Genomic DNA, 14,768 nt, shown 5'->3' on the forward strand with positions numbered 1-14,768 from the left:
ACGTGGACTACTGCACCCTTCTTAAATCTTCGTTCGCGAAGTCAAGCCGAGAGAGAGAGCTTTGCCAAAAACTGAAGGCTTTGAGAATTTTGAAATCATTTGGAAATAGTGTGGTTGCATTTCAAAGGTTAATATAATTTTCTTGATTTTAAAATGAAATCCAGCACTGAGGTTTATTCCGCCCCCCCTGGATAAATTCAAAAGCATTTGTGGTATACTCAGTAAAGTCAGTAGAATTACTTCTGGGTTATAATTTTCCAATGGACTGGAGGCTGAATTTTTAGTTTTTGTGTTTATACAAACACTAACTGTACAATCTTAAGCATAGTTACAACCTTTGCAGGAAATTAATTCCAGAAGGATATAGCTTTATCTAGGACTGTGCTGTTACCTTTCACGGTGTGCTCAAAGGGGTGACAAAATTAAAAATAAATATTATTCTTTAAAAAATCTTGCTTTGGATTTCGGAAACTGGCAAGACCTGTGAATAGCAGCAAATCAACATACAGCATAATAAAGTTTACAAACAGATGTGAGAACTGAATGTGTGATGAGATAAGAAACCGATATCTCTGTTAAGCCTCAGGGGTTCAATTGTCCTGAGGGTTGTAATATCTTGTAACTCAGCAATCTCCTGATCTTGTCTATTTCTGAAATTCCTTTCCAATAAAACCGCTACTTTGAGGTCCCTCATTCAATGTCCCGGAAGGCTGAAGCATTCTCCTATACGTCTTTCACTCTCAACTCAAAATAGTTCAATACATCATCAGTTACTTACAACCTCTACTGGGTTGTTATTGTTGTTGGATTATTGTTGTCATTGTTGTTATTATTAATCAAATTTATATCCCATTCTCTCTTCCCTGAACAGAACTCACCTGATAAAAATACACCTGATTAAAAACAACTCAAAAGATACGATAAATAAACTTTAAAAACATAAAACAATTAAAAATCTATCTCCATTAAAATCGATCCACTGTCAAGCAGAGTAGGATGCATGGATGGTAAAGAAAGACACAGCTGAAGCATACCAGTTGCCTGGTGGATCACAGTCACTCAAAGGCCACCTGAAAAAGAGCAGGCTTGCACACCCTGCAGAACCTAGGAAGGTCTCACAAAGCATGCACTTTTTCAAGCAACTGGTTTCACAGGATGGGGGGTCACTACAGTTTGCAGACCAGAGACCTTCATTAAATGCTGAGAAGAAAATTGGAGAAGGTGAGGAAGATCATGCAAGGAGAGGCAGTCCTGACAGTTTGAGGGTCCCAGGCCAGTTAGGGCTTTAAACGTAAGTGGCAACACTTTAAATTGGCACCAGAAACTAATTAGGAGCCAGTGCAGCTTCTGTAGGGTAGGTGTTATATGTGCTGACCAGGACACTCCTGTCAGCAATCTGTCAGCTGTGTTTTGGACCACTTCAAAGGTAACCCTGCATAGAGGGCATTACAGTAGTCCAGTCTCAAGGTGACTGCTGCATACATTATGGTGGCAAGGGCCTCCTGAAACAGATAGATGGTAAAATGGATAGATGGAATAGATGGTAAACTGCAGTATGTGTTGCCAAGGACATATGTTTGTCCATGTAGAGGGGTAGAATCAAGCCATACTCCCAAATTCCTGACAGAGTTGACCACAGAATTGTCAGACCATCCCACCCCCCATCAAAGGTTGGCAGAAGTGGCCACCCCAGTGGTCTGGTCTTCTTCAGTCACATCATCTCACCCAACCCCCCCCTGAGGTCCCCAATAATACCAAACAGCTGCCCCCTCCCCTTACAGCAGACCCAACACACCTCAGTGGCTGGTGGTGGCTGAGCCAGCAGTCCAAACCTCCTGGAGCTGCTCGGCCAAGATGCAGCTCGTGTTGGAGCAAATGGAGGTGGAACACTGACAACTCAGCCCCAAGACTGTAACAGCTGGTGCACCATAGTACATGACACCGCAGGTTCGAGAGACCCTTACTCGAGGCAGGGGCAAGAAGTGACGGCAGAGCTCTGCAGCCGTCCTGACCAGGCTTTTCCTTGGGAGGGCACTGAGGCGGCTCCACCCTGGGCATTCCCTCCAGGAATGCACCTTGGTGCAAGCAATCCAGTGTGATAAAAAGAATGGAAAGGGCTTGGTGGAGATCGAGGAGACCAAAATGCCTGGCTGGGCATCCCAGCTTAAATGTGAAGGCGGAGCCAGGGTTGGGTGAAGTGGGATGACCAATGGGGAGAGGGCTAGGGAGGTGGGTAGGGTATGTAAGGGGAGGCCAAGAAGAGATTGGGGAGGAGAAGCTGGATGCTGATACTAGAGCTGGGACAGAGAAAAGGGAGCACCAGCAGACCGGAGGGGCACCCTGGTCATTCTGAGACCTCAGGCCTCCCCTCCTTCAAGACCAAAATGCCAGATATACTATGGCCAGCAGCAGAGGATCCCCTGAGGCAGAGGTGGGGCATGACACTTTGTCATAGATGCATTTAGCATCAACCAGCTCTCACCTAGCCATTCCACCACTGCATCCAGGCAGAGGTAACGCCCAGAATTCCAGCTACCCAGCGGCGTCACTGGGGCGGGGCCAAGGGGGCCATTGGCCCTCCCCCAGAGCATTCTCATTGGCCCCCGTCTCCGCCTTGCGCAAGCGTCGACGGCCGCCTCTAGTTGCTGCCCGCCCAGAGCCCGTGCCTGGAGCAGTGAGTCACCCATGGAGTCGGAGGAGAGGGGGATGGCGCTGGGACGCAGCTGAGTCTCTGCTTCACACCAACACGGCTGCCCACCCGGATCTACCAAGACATGCTTATTTATTTACGAAGCTGCTGGCCTCAAAGCCCACTACCCCCCGGTATTTTTTTCTCCCGCTTTGCCGCAGAGCCCTGTATTACTCGGCAGCTTGGCGTCCCTAGTATCGGATCCAGGTTTTTAAAAGGATCCCACCCCGCCGGGTTTTGCAGCACCCGGCCCCGAAAACAACCATTCTCTCTGCTGAGGGGCACGCCAAGCGAAGCTGGAGAGAGAGACAGACAGGCAGACGCACGTCGCGGAACAGCAGCCTGTTGCAAAGGAGGGCGCGCAGAACTTGGAACCAAAAGGCGCATCCAGGGGCTACTTACCCACCACCGGGTTGCAAGATGCACCTCTCGCGCACTTGGCCCCAGGGTGCAACCCACGCACTTGGCCCCAGGGTGCAACCCACCCTAGTGACGCCTCTGCAGCTACCAGTCACTCCTTAAATAAGTGGTAGAGCTGGATGTCAGCTGCATATTGATGGCACTCCTCTCCATATCTCCCGACAGTCTCCACCAGAGGCTGCATATAGGTATTAAATGACACTGGGGAGAGAATCAACCCCTGTGGAACTCCACCCTGCAGTTATGACCTCCCTCCATCCACAATTACTCTCTGGGAACAACCCTGGAGGACTGAGGTGAACCATCTAAAGTCCATACCCCTCACACCAAGGAAGGTTAGGTTGACCAGAACCATGTCAAAGGCAGCTGGCAGATCCAACAGGATCAGTAGCGCCATCCCATCTGCATCAATCTGTAACTGGAGATTGTCAACCTGAGCAACCAGGGCTGTCTTGATCCTGGCCAGAAGCCAGATTGGAAGGGATCTAGAGTAGATGTCTCATCCAGAAATTCCTGGAGCTGTTCAGCTACTGCTCATGCAATCACCTTTTCCAGAAATGGAAAATTAGGTACTGGGCAGTAATTGCTTAGGTCCCTCTCGATGACCGGACCTGCCTGTCCCGCATTGGTCTTGTCAGCCACCAGCGAGCCTGCAGCAGACGTGGACTACTGCACCTTTCTTAAATCTCCGTTCGCGAAGTCAAGCCGAGAGAGACAAGTTATGGCTCAATTCTATTGAAAGCAGCAGATTTTGGTGCATTTTTTACTAACTTGTTTTGTTGGTTTCAATGTGACAATTTAATTGGGGTAGGAGGACTTCGTTGGGGTAGGAGGACTTTGTCTTCATTCTCATTTTTTTTTTGTAAACACAAAACATAGAAAGAAGGTTCAAACTTCCAACGTGAAAGAGACATCGTGATTGCTTAGACCCAGAGCAACAAGTCTGCAGATTTACTGAAGCAGCACTGATATTAATGCCCCCACAAGAACTCCCCTGTCCTTCAAACATGTAGGAAAAATGGATGTGGTGCTTAGGGTTGCCAACAGGTCTAAAGAAAAAAAGTCCTGACCTTTTAATAGAGGTTTAATTGAAGAAGATGAAGAAGAAGATATTGGATTTATATCCCACCCTTCACTCCGAAGAGTCTCAGAGCGGCTCACAATCTCCTTTGCCTTCCTCCCCCACAACAGACACCCTGTGAGGTGGGTGGGGCTGGAGAGGGCTCTCACAGCAGCTGCCCTTTCAAGGACAATCAAACCCGGTTCTCCCAGATGAGAGTCCACACACTTAACCACTACACCAAACTGGCTCTCCAGTTGTTCAGCTCCATGCCATGAAAAGCTTCTGCTTTTTACACATTAAGCCTCTGTTAAAGCAATAGGACATTTTTAGCATGGCTTGTTGGGCAACCCTCTGATGGTTGCAGGTTTGTCCCCGGACTGACAGGTACTAGACCTATGTACATTTAAAGAATGAAAGTTAGTCTTCAAAAAGCACACAACATTCTCCTTTAAAGAATTATAGAAATATTCTCCAGCCTGCAACATCCTGCTATGCTTCTTCCAAGACTCTGCATCATAGTGGAAGATGGAGCACATCAAGAATCCCACAGTGATTTTTCTTTAAACAAGTTATGGTTAAAAAAAAATTTCAAGCTATAGTCTTTATGGTCCTTAAATTAAATATACAGTTGACTCTCATTCTGCCACTGCTTTGTGTCCTTTCCATAATGATAAGACAGCAGGTGCGCTCCTTTAATATTCCCTTCTGATATGGGAATAGCGGCAGATCCTGGCGACAGGGCACAGGCATTGTATGTATGAGCTATCCCCTTCCATTCAGTCCCCAAGACAGCTAGTTTTATACTCACCACACCACTTTGCTTGAAAGAAAAGTGTTTTATAAATTATGAAGACACTCGGAATTGATACCGCCGGACTAAACTGACCAAACGTCTGAGTCAGGCAGTTCCTTATTTAACTTTTCTGTAATAGGATGCAATGAACTCTCTCTCTATAGAATTACTGCACCAAAATTATGCACCTTTAATTTACATTGAACTCAGCATATGCTTTGATTACCTCATATGAATTAATAGGATTTAGGACAAAGCCAGAGATGCTGGAGATTCACGGTTTGAGTCTGTATCGGGTAGATTCAAATTTCTTTTAAGATGAAGAAGATATTGGATTTATATCCCACCCTCCACTCTGCAGAGTCTCAGAGTGGTTCACAATCTCCTTTCCCTTCCTCCCCCACAACAGACACCCTGGGAGGTGGGTGGGGCTGGAGAGGGCTCTCACAGCAGCTGCCCTTTCAAAGATAGAGCCTCAGAGCGGCCTACAATCTCCTTTCCCTTCCTCCCCCACAACAGACACCCTGTGAGGTGGGTGGGGCTGAGAGGGCTCTCACAGCAGCTGCCCTTTCAAGGACAGAGCCTCAGAGCGGCCTACAATCTCCTTTCCCTTTCCCCCCCACAACAGACACCCTGTGAGGTGGGTGGGGCTGAGAGGGCTCTCACAGCAGCTGCCCTTTCAAGGACAGAGCCTCAGAGCAGCCTACAATCTCCTTTCCCTTCCTCCCCCACAACAGACACCCTGTGAGGTGGGTGGGGCTGGAGCAGGCTCTCACAGCAGCTGCCCTTTCAAGGACAACCTCTGCCAGAGCTATGGCTGACCCAAGGCCATTCCAGCAGGTGCAAGCGGAGGAGTGGGGAATCAAACCCGGTTCTCCCAGATAAGAGTCCGCACACTTCACCAGTACACCAAACTGGCTCTTCAGTTTACGGTGTGCTCACATCTGTGCCAATAAGCTACATGGAAATTCTGCTTTCTGCCAAAACTTCCCTACAGCAGATATTATATTGCAAATATAATAAATCAAATACTATGGCCTTACATTTGAGGAAATAGTCTCGTGATTCCAAACAAGCGGGACTGTTGCTTTTTTCTGAAATCTGGGATTCAGCAGTCACTGTGAAGAGAGAAATGCTGTAAGTTTACATCAGCAGTTCTGACAGCTAACTGAAGTTACAGTCAAGAAGTTCTTTCATGCTCAAAGAACCCTTATCTCGGAGTCAGGGTCACACCTCTTTCCCACCTCAAACACTGCCATCAGCAGCTGGACTGTAGTGTTTAGCTATTGAAAATTTATAAAATCAAATTTTTGGAAAAATCCCAAAGGATGCTTCCAAGCATGTGGTTATGCTATCAGACTAAGCCAGCAAAAAGTGATATTCAGAATTCTGTTTTGGTCCTTTGCCACTGCCACCGAGACAGGAACAATAAAAGAACCTTGATTAATAATAATAATAAAAGGACCTTGATTGGGGAAGCACGGTAGCTCAGTGGTAGAGCATCTGCTTGGTAAGCAGAAGGTCCCAGGTTCAATCCCTGGCATCTCCAGAAAAGGGTCCAGGCAAATAGGTGTGAAAAACCTCAACTTGAGACCCTGGAGAGCCACTGCCAGTCTGAGAAGACAATACTAACTTTGATGGACCAAAGGTCTGATTCAGTATAAGGCAGCTTCATATGTTCATATGCTTCATATGTTCATAAACAGAGTTACTAGGATGAGCAACCCCTTCTCCAAGTCCATTCATTCCCTTCACTCTGAAAGCCCCTCTCCCAACTCGGCTCTCTCTGTTCTCTCAGCCTTTTCCCATTACAGGTGGGTGTATGAAAACAAAAATCCAGTGGCACCTTGAAGACTAACATTTATTTCAATAGGAGTTTTCATGACTTGCAGCCCACTCTGAACTTTTATTTTGCTACAACAGATTAACATAGCTAACCTTTGCAATCTGGGGGTGGTGGTGGTATATCATCAATGAGGTCATAGTTCTGGTCTGGGCAAAGAAAAAGGAATCTATGACCTGGAAATAACTAGGGCAAGTATCCTGAGTTTGCTAGGCAGCCAGGAAGAACATCTCTGCTGCTTCTCCTACAGCTTCCAACAGGTCGCAAAACACGGCTGTAAAGGGGACCGGGTAGCTGGCAGAAGTTAACCTTATTCTGGAGGAGCTTACAGCCCCCTTCAAAGAAGTCAACCAACACAGTTCTAAATAGTGGTATGCCCTTCTAAATTCACAGGTGTAGAAGTGTACAATTCTAGTTGGGATTACACTGTGCAAGCACTCTCATAGCAAGCTTTCTAGAGTCTTGTATCTGAGAGGGATTATTTCAGTTACAAAAAAGTAACGACGCTGGCCAAACTGAAGGAAACCACCCCCCCCCCAGTATTTTGTACAGCTGTACAACAAAAATGCAAAAAGAAAGGAGTTTAAAGACAACAATTAGGAAATAGAAGAGCCAGCTGCCTTTCCTTGCAACTGAGCCAGCAGCATCAGCGCTTCCATTTCCAGAGTTCCAGTCCTACTGGAATTAAAGCCTGTCAACAGAAGAATCATTCCCTGTGTTTGGAAAGACAAGGCAAACCACTTTGGACATGGTCCCCAAACCACCCCTGGCCACACCCAGTGATGGTCTGTTTGTTGCCTTCTGTTTTATTTGAGTCATTATGGAAACCTCATAAAATCTCAAGAGGGAGGCCTGGGGCCCAGAAACCTGAGTCCGAGTTCCAGGCTTGTTATTACGCAAGTTTACAGCAACTGCACTGCATGCAATAGGCTGAGCGGGAGCTGTCACTTGGAGGCTGCTGGCATTTCGCATTCATTTTCCGCTTACAAATCCCAGTGTGAAAGTGCTCCATCGAAAACTCTAGAAGAGCAAAAGGCAACCACAGACTATGCAAATAGCACCCTCTGAATTCTAACACCTCAACATCTAAATTCCGCAACAGAGGAAGCACAATTCTGCATGTACAATGCATGACATTAACAAACGAAGTGGCAACTCTGCTATAATTGCATTAAGGATGGGTTATAATAATAATAAGTTTTTAAGTTTTTATTTATATCCCGCCCTCCCCACCGAGGCAGGCTCAGGGCAGCTTACAGAACATGATATGGTATCATGATATAACAATACAGGTAAAATCAATCAGCAATCTAAATACAAATATAAATTAATTTTAAAAATCTAAAAACAATACAGTGGTGCTACAGTCTCTATTTATCCAGGCAGCATAATATTCATTCTGGTTACGTCTTAAAGGCTTCTTGGAAGAGGGCAGTTTTGCGGGCCCTGCGGAACTGGTTGAGGTCCTGCAGGGCCCGCACCTCCTCCGGCAGCTGATTCCACCATTGAGGCGCTTTTATAGGGTTATCAGGTGCATTGCAGGGAAGTATTATGACTTTTTGAAAAAAGAACTGGGGGGGGGGAGTGTCACTGGACTGGTGCTAGAAGGCAAAGGAAACTGAGTGAATGAAAAGAGAGGGAGCAATGTCTAATTCATTGCTAATACTCTCAGCCCATTCTCAGAGGCTGTTGGGGCTCCTAGGCGTTTGGAGTTCTGGAGCCACAGATATTTTTCAAAGAAACTGCCCAGCAATGATCAGAATGAGCATAAGATTCTGTAACCAAAGCACTGTACACAGCACTGCTTAGATCCCCAGGGTCATGTTTTCTTTGTCACATACCTTCTGGCATCCCATAAAAGACAGGCACTTCATCTCCCTTCCCTGACAGCTGATCCCACTGGTTCTTGCAAATGTTCACTAGCTGCTCTCTCATGGCAGACACGGCCTGGCTGGATTTGATAAAGCTCAGCTCTTTGGGGAAGCTTGTCGATGGGAAGATTTTTTCCTCCGCTGCTATTTTCAGCGCCTGGAACTCCTGGACCAAAAAAGGACACAGCAATTGGATTGCGTGTGGAATTCATTTCACAGACCCACTTTCTCTCAGTACCAGAGAGCCGATGGCCACGCATCAAGGTATGGAAACAGACATACCAGAAGGCAGGGGGGCAGGGGGAGAGAGAGAAACAGCAGCTACACCGGCTGTAGCTTCTGGCACCTTCCTCCATTCCAAATGTGGATCCAGGAACAGAATCCAAGTCATCCCTATATTGTCCCTTTAGCTAGCCTCTACAAATTAAATAGACAATGGTATTACATAACAGCTATTCTATCCCCGACAAAAGGAGTTCTGTGGTCATTTCAGTGGCAGCCCTACAAATTGTGAGCCTTGTGCAAAAAAAAAGAAAAAAAGACGCACTGAAGCATGTCCTACCCATGTCATGTTCACATCTTCACTATTAAAAGTTTATCAGCACATGAATGCAGGCACCACATTCTCACACCAAAGGTCCTAGCTAGGGGTGGTGTGCATGATTTTTTTTTTCAGATTTGGATATATTGGGACACCCCCCCCCCCCAAAAAAAAATGGGATTCCTGAAAAAAAAACTGAATTTCAATAGCAGTAGGGTATTCAGATTTGTGTTTTTTCAGAAATACAGATTTTTTTCCCCCAGCTCCATTATACCCAATGGAGGAAAAAAAGAAAGCATTTAAGGGAAGGCACTGGGTTTTGTGGGGCACTAGTACATTGCATGAGTACTGCTCGGTGCTCTGCACACACACTGGCTCTGCTGGGCTTGGAAACCCCCCCTCTCTTGCGTGGATTTGTTGAGCTGGCATTGGTTCTGCTGGGCACTCTGTACATGCACTGGTTGTGCTAGGATTGCAGCCCCCCCCCTTTGGATTTGTTGAGTTGGCATTGTCACAGTAGCATTCATTGTTTTATTTCTTTATTCATTATATTCCATTTATATACCGCCCACTCCCTAAATAGGGCTCAGGGCAGTATACAACTAACTGAAATCACGAACACCAGAAAACAATTTAAAAAAATAAAACATCCCAGTAAAATTCATAACAGCAATACAATTCAAACAGATGGCAGTCAAATTCCAATTCTGCTACCACCTTCCGGGGGGGGGGAGTGGGGAAAGTGCCACCCAGGTGGATGCTGTCGCTGTCCTCAACCAAATGCCTGGTGGAACACCTCTGCCTTTCAAGCCCCATGGAACTGTAACAAGTCCTGCTGGACGCGGATGTGTTGGAACTCAGTCCTAAAATGGCTGACTGACTCCATCTTAGCAATAGTAAATGTTGTTTCTGCAATGTCATGCTGAGTCATGGCCCAGCTGTTACCTGTTAATGACCTCACCTGTAATTAGGCTTTGTGCTGACTCACAGAGCTGATGCAACCTCTGGTGAGCTTGCATGATTGGCATGTGTATTTAGGGAAGCTCAGTGAGCTTGCTCTGTCTGCCTGTAAGGATTGTGGGTACTGTGAGACTCACCGTCCGGGTGGCAGCGAACACTGCTTGTGTTGATCCTATGCTACTGTGCTTGGATCGTGCTGTGTATACTTACTGGTGTATACTGTTATCTACTGAAGGGTGTACTGATTACTGCGTATGACCTTGGCCTGGCAACGACTCTGAATATTGGATACTGTCCTGGTAAATATATTCTACCATTGCATACAGTTGTCTCTCTTGTCTATTAATTCCTGTGTTTGCCTGTCCCTCTTCTTCAGTGTCTTCTGCTGCGTGCAAATTCTCTAACAGGATGTTACTGGGCGGAGAGTTCCACCAGGTTGGGGCCAGGGTACTGAAAGCCCTCGATGTGTTCAAGGACAGACGATTATCTCTTAGGCTGGGAACCACAAGCAAGTTCTTATCAGATGAACACAATGCTCTTTGAGGGGTACACCAGGAGAGGTGGTCCCAAAGATATGTGGGTCCTAGATGACTAAGGGCCTTAAAGATAAGCATCAAAACCTTGAATCTGATCCCAGTGCTCAAGGGGCGGAAATGAGTCAAAAGGTCAAAATTACTAATTTTACTGACCACATTTTTTGAATGGCCAAAACCTGAGAAAATACTGACAAAAACTAATCACGTTACAGAGCAATTTAATTTTGATAAATTAAATTTTAATCATTTTGATAACTATTGGTAAATTAAAATAAAACTGGGACTTAATTAAAAATTATTATCATCTGGCTTCCACAATGCCCATAGCCAGCCACTGCACACCTTTTAATTGAAAAAAAAATATTTTTATGAAGATAGAACAGTGCTTTCATTACTGTACACAATTCAAGGCAAAAAAGATTCCCTTTAAAAATAAATGCATATTGCAGATAATAAAGTAGCAAAACGGTTTTGGGCTGGGATGTCATAAACACGCTACAGAACCTTAATCTCAGTTGGAGTCAATCTCAGTCGGCTCTGTTTCAACCACCCCACCATGGCCTCCAATCCCTCAGCCAAAACAGTTGGGGCAGTATCCAGATGGTCATCTATCAACCGATACAGCTGGGTGTCATCAGCATAGTGATGGCACCCTAGCCTGAAACTCCGCACCAGCTGGGTGAGGGCGTATGTAAATACTGAACATCATCAGGGAGAGGACTGCTCCCTGAAGGACACCACACACCAAGGGGTGCCTGGGAGACACCTTCTTCCCTAGCACCACGCTCTGTCCCCGACCTTGGAGAAATGAGCTAAGCTGCTTTAAGACTAACCCATGGACTCTTACGTCAGTGAGACAGTGGGTCAAAAGACCATGATCAGCTGTGCTGAAGCAACAACAGCACTGATTTGCCTCAATCGAACTGCCTGTGGCGATTGCTGGTGAGGGAGACCCATGCTGTCTCTGTCCCAGGGTGGAAACAGGACTGGAATGGGCACAATGCCAATGTGTCATCCCGAAAATTCCGGAGCTGATCTGCCACCACTCTCTCAATTACCTTTTTCAGAAATGAAAGATTTGAAACTGGGCTTGTAATTGGATGGATGTAAAGGATCCAAAGTTGGCTTCTTTAAGAGCAGTAAAGTCACACATTGGTTCTGCTGGGCACACTGTACATGAAATGACGGTGCTAGGCTTGCAAAAACCACCCCCCTGCTTAGATTGTTGAGCTGGCATTGCCACAGCGACACTGCTTTTGCAAAATTTCTCCCCACCTACAGCTTACACTGCAGAGACTCTCTGGTTTGATGCCAGTCCTTGTTTTGTTTTGTTTTTTGCTGTTTTCCCCTCCATTGGAAACAACAGAGGATGGGGGCACCTTTGAGGACCCACAGAATTGGACCTCCAGTGCCATCTTTTTGAAACTTGGAGGGTTGTCTGTACCTCAAAATACAGTCCTCCCCAGAACAGATTCCCCATAATAGTCTAGATTCCACGTTATAGCCTATGGGAATCATTGACTATAATGGTCTCCATAGGCTATAATTAAGAGAGACAGATTGTGTCGTGGTTAAGAGTGGTGGACTCTAATTTGGAGAACCAGGTTTCTTTCCCCATTCCTCCATATGCAGCTTCTGGGTGACTGTGGGTCAGTCACAGTTCTCTCATAGTTGTTCTCTCAAGACAGCTCTCTCAGCCCCACTTATTTATTTAATTAGATTCATAGCTGCCCTTCCTTGCAAACAGGGCTCAGAATGGCTGTCAGTATATGTACAATATATTATTTATATACACCTACCACACAGGGTGTCTGTTGTGGGGAGAAGGAAAAGAAAGCCACTCTGAGACTCCAAGTGAAGGGTGGAGCATAAATCCTCTTCTAGAATGGAGATGAAGGCATTAAAGGTGTCACAGTCCCTTTAAATGCATTTGTGAAGCTACAGCTTCACTTGGAATGGCGTTCAAAGGGAGTGCACTCTTTTTAAATGCCATTTAGCTGCAGTTATTCTGTTTTCCCAGATAAACTTGAGTTTTTTCAGGATTATTTAGGATTAGCTTTGTTTGATAGCCAAAAATACACCCCCACTCCCAACTCACCCCTTTATATCTGGCTGAAAGAATAGCTGATAAATACCATTAAGGGTATTTTCCAGATTTTTTTTGGCTCGGATAAAGTCAAATGCACACCCCTAGTCCTAATTTCACATCATTTCTCCACTAATCCACTATTCTGAAGGCTGGTGATTTCTTTCTTGCCATGCTCTGAGGATATGACATCCAGAGACCATTTCATATGTCACCTTTTTAAGTGTCTACCTAAAATGTTTTCAGTATTTAATAGCTGCCCTTCTTTGCAAACAGGGCTCAGAATGGCTGTACAGTATATGTACAATATATTATTTATATACACCTACCACACAGGGTGTCTGTTGTGGGGAGAAGGAAAAGAATGCCACTCTGAGACTCCAAGCGAAGGGTGGACTATAAATCCAGTCTCCTCTTCTTCTAGAATGGAGATGAAGGCATTTAAAGGTGTCACAGTCCCTTTAAATGCATTTGTGAAGCATTTAAAATGCAATAGATGCGTGTTTGCAAGCATGTCTCTCATCTCCTTACTCTGGTACACTAATCACAGAACTGGAATTGGCTGCCACTCTTCTGAGATGTACAGGTGGTGGCAAAGTCAGGTTTACTGGCTGCAAAGTATGTGAAACGGCCTTTGATCATTGATCCCCAAGCACAAATGTCTCTGCTCGCCATAGGGTATGACAAGAAGCTCTTGATCATGTGATTCAGGAGCCAAGTGAAAGAAGTTTGCCAACCTCCAGGTGGGGCCTGGAGATCTCTTGCTTTCACAAATGATTTCCAGAAAATGGTTGTTTTGGAGGATGGACTCTATGGCATTGTAGCATCCTGAGGCTTCTCCCCCCTAGGTTCCATCCCCAAAATCTCCAAGTATTTTCCAACTCAGAGCTGGCAACTCCAAAAGTCAGCCCCTCCACTTTCATATTTCAAGTTGAGTTTGTACAGAGCAGAAGTTACACTATGGTCACTCTCTAGGGGCGAAAAAGCCAAGGGAAGCAAGGAGTGAAGCTGTGCCTATGGTCGGCAACCTTCTACTGACAGGTTCACCAGTTAAGGAGTAATACTTTGGACACACCTGCAGGAAAGAGATGGTATCAGTGCTTGGGACCGTTTCCAAGTTCTGCTTGTACTCAATCAGCCTGGCCTGCTTCTCTTCCTTCTGCCGCAGTTCCTCCTTTGCTTCGTCCAGCATAGCTCTTTCACCATCCTCAATGAACCCAAGGACTTCCTTCTGGAAGACTGCAAGGACTCTGGCTGTCTCAGTAAACTGTTTGCTGACCTTCTCTTTCTCTTTCTGAGCAGTGCCCTAAACAACATAGAGATGAGTTTATTCCAGTTCCTCCATTCGGCAAGTCTTGTGGTTTCCAAAAACACAAACAAGCAAAATACCCTTCTTTTATAGCCACTCAACGAGCTGATGAGCTTGAACTCCTCATCTTACCCCCATCCTGCACCTTAGCTTCCCACTCAGTTTCCTCTCTGAGCACTAAATATGGATAGCATTACACCTGCAAGCCTCTAACACCAGCCTGGGGTGGCTTTAAGCTTGAGTCTGAAACCAATTAGTGTTTGAAAAGAAAGGGATGAGCATGAAGTGCAAAAGACCAAAAAGAGCTCCTTACTCAGAATTTTTGACCGAGTGGAGCTTCCAATTAAACAAAATAAGAAAACAGAGCCTTAACTTCAGCTATGGTAAATCAGGAAAGGTCGTGTCTTGGGTCTTTTTATTGGTATATCTTTTTGCCTTTACCAGCTCTGCAGGAATGGGCAAATACCTCCCTGCAAGATCAAAGCAGGATGTCAATAAAGGCTGCTTTCACCCTGCTTTTCTGTACGCAAGAAGGGAAATCTTTCTTGCATGAGGACAGGGCATTGCAGCTTGTGATTCGCCACCTGCAAGCAGAAGTAGTACAGTCTTAGCGAAATAAGTTACAACAACAATATATCTGCGATGAACCACTTCGGA

The 14,768-nt window shown here is 45.7% G+C and overlaps 1 protein-coding gene across 1 annotated transcript in view; it reads right to left on the bottom strand.

Moving 5' to 3' along the window:
* Nucleotides 1–14,768, bottom strand: part of TRIM47 (tripartite motif containing 47) — a 29,515-nt gene that overhangs the window by 1,501 nt on the left and 13,246 nt on the right. The window contains exons 3-5 of the mRNA XM_060252105.1: nucleotides 13,878–14,108; nucleotides 8,650–8,845; nucleotides 6,009–6,083 (exon numbers count right to left, since the gene is read on the bottom strand). Of these exons, the coding sequence (XP_060108088.1) occupies nucleotides 6,009–6,083; nucleotides 8,650–8,845; nucleotides 13,878–14,108 (502 nt within the window). The remainder of the gene's footprint in view (nucleotides 1–6,008; nucleotides 6,084–8,649; nucleotides 8,846–13,877; nucleotides 14,109–14,768) is intronic.

The sequence above is a fragment of the Heteronotia binoei genome, chromosome 13, assembly GCF_032191835.1.
Source record: "Heteronotia binoei isolate CCM8104 ecotype False Entrance Well chromosome 13, APGP_CSIRO_Hbin_v1, whole genome shotgun sequence".
NCBI classification, from domain to species: domain Eukaryota; kingdom Metazoa; phylum Chordata; class Lepidosauria; order Squamata; family Gekkonidae; genus Heteronotia; species Heteronotia binoei.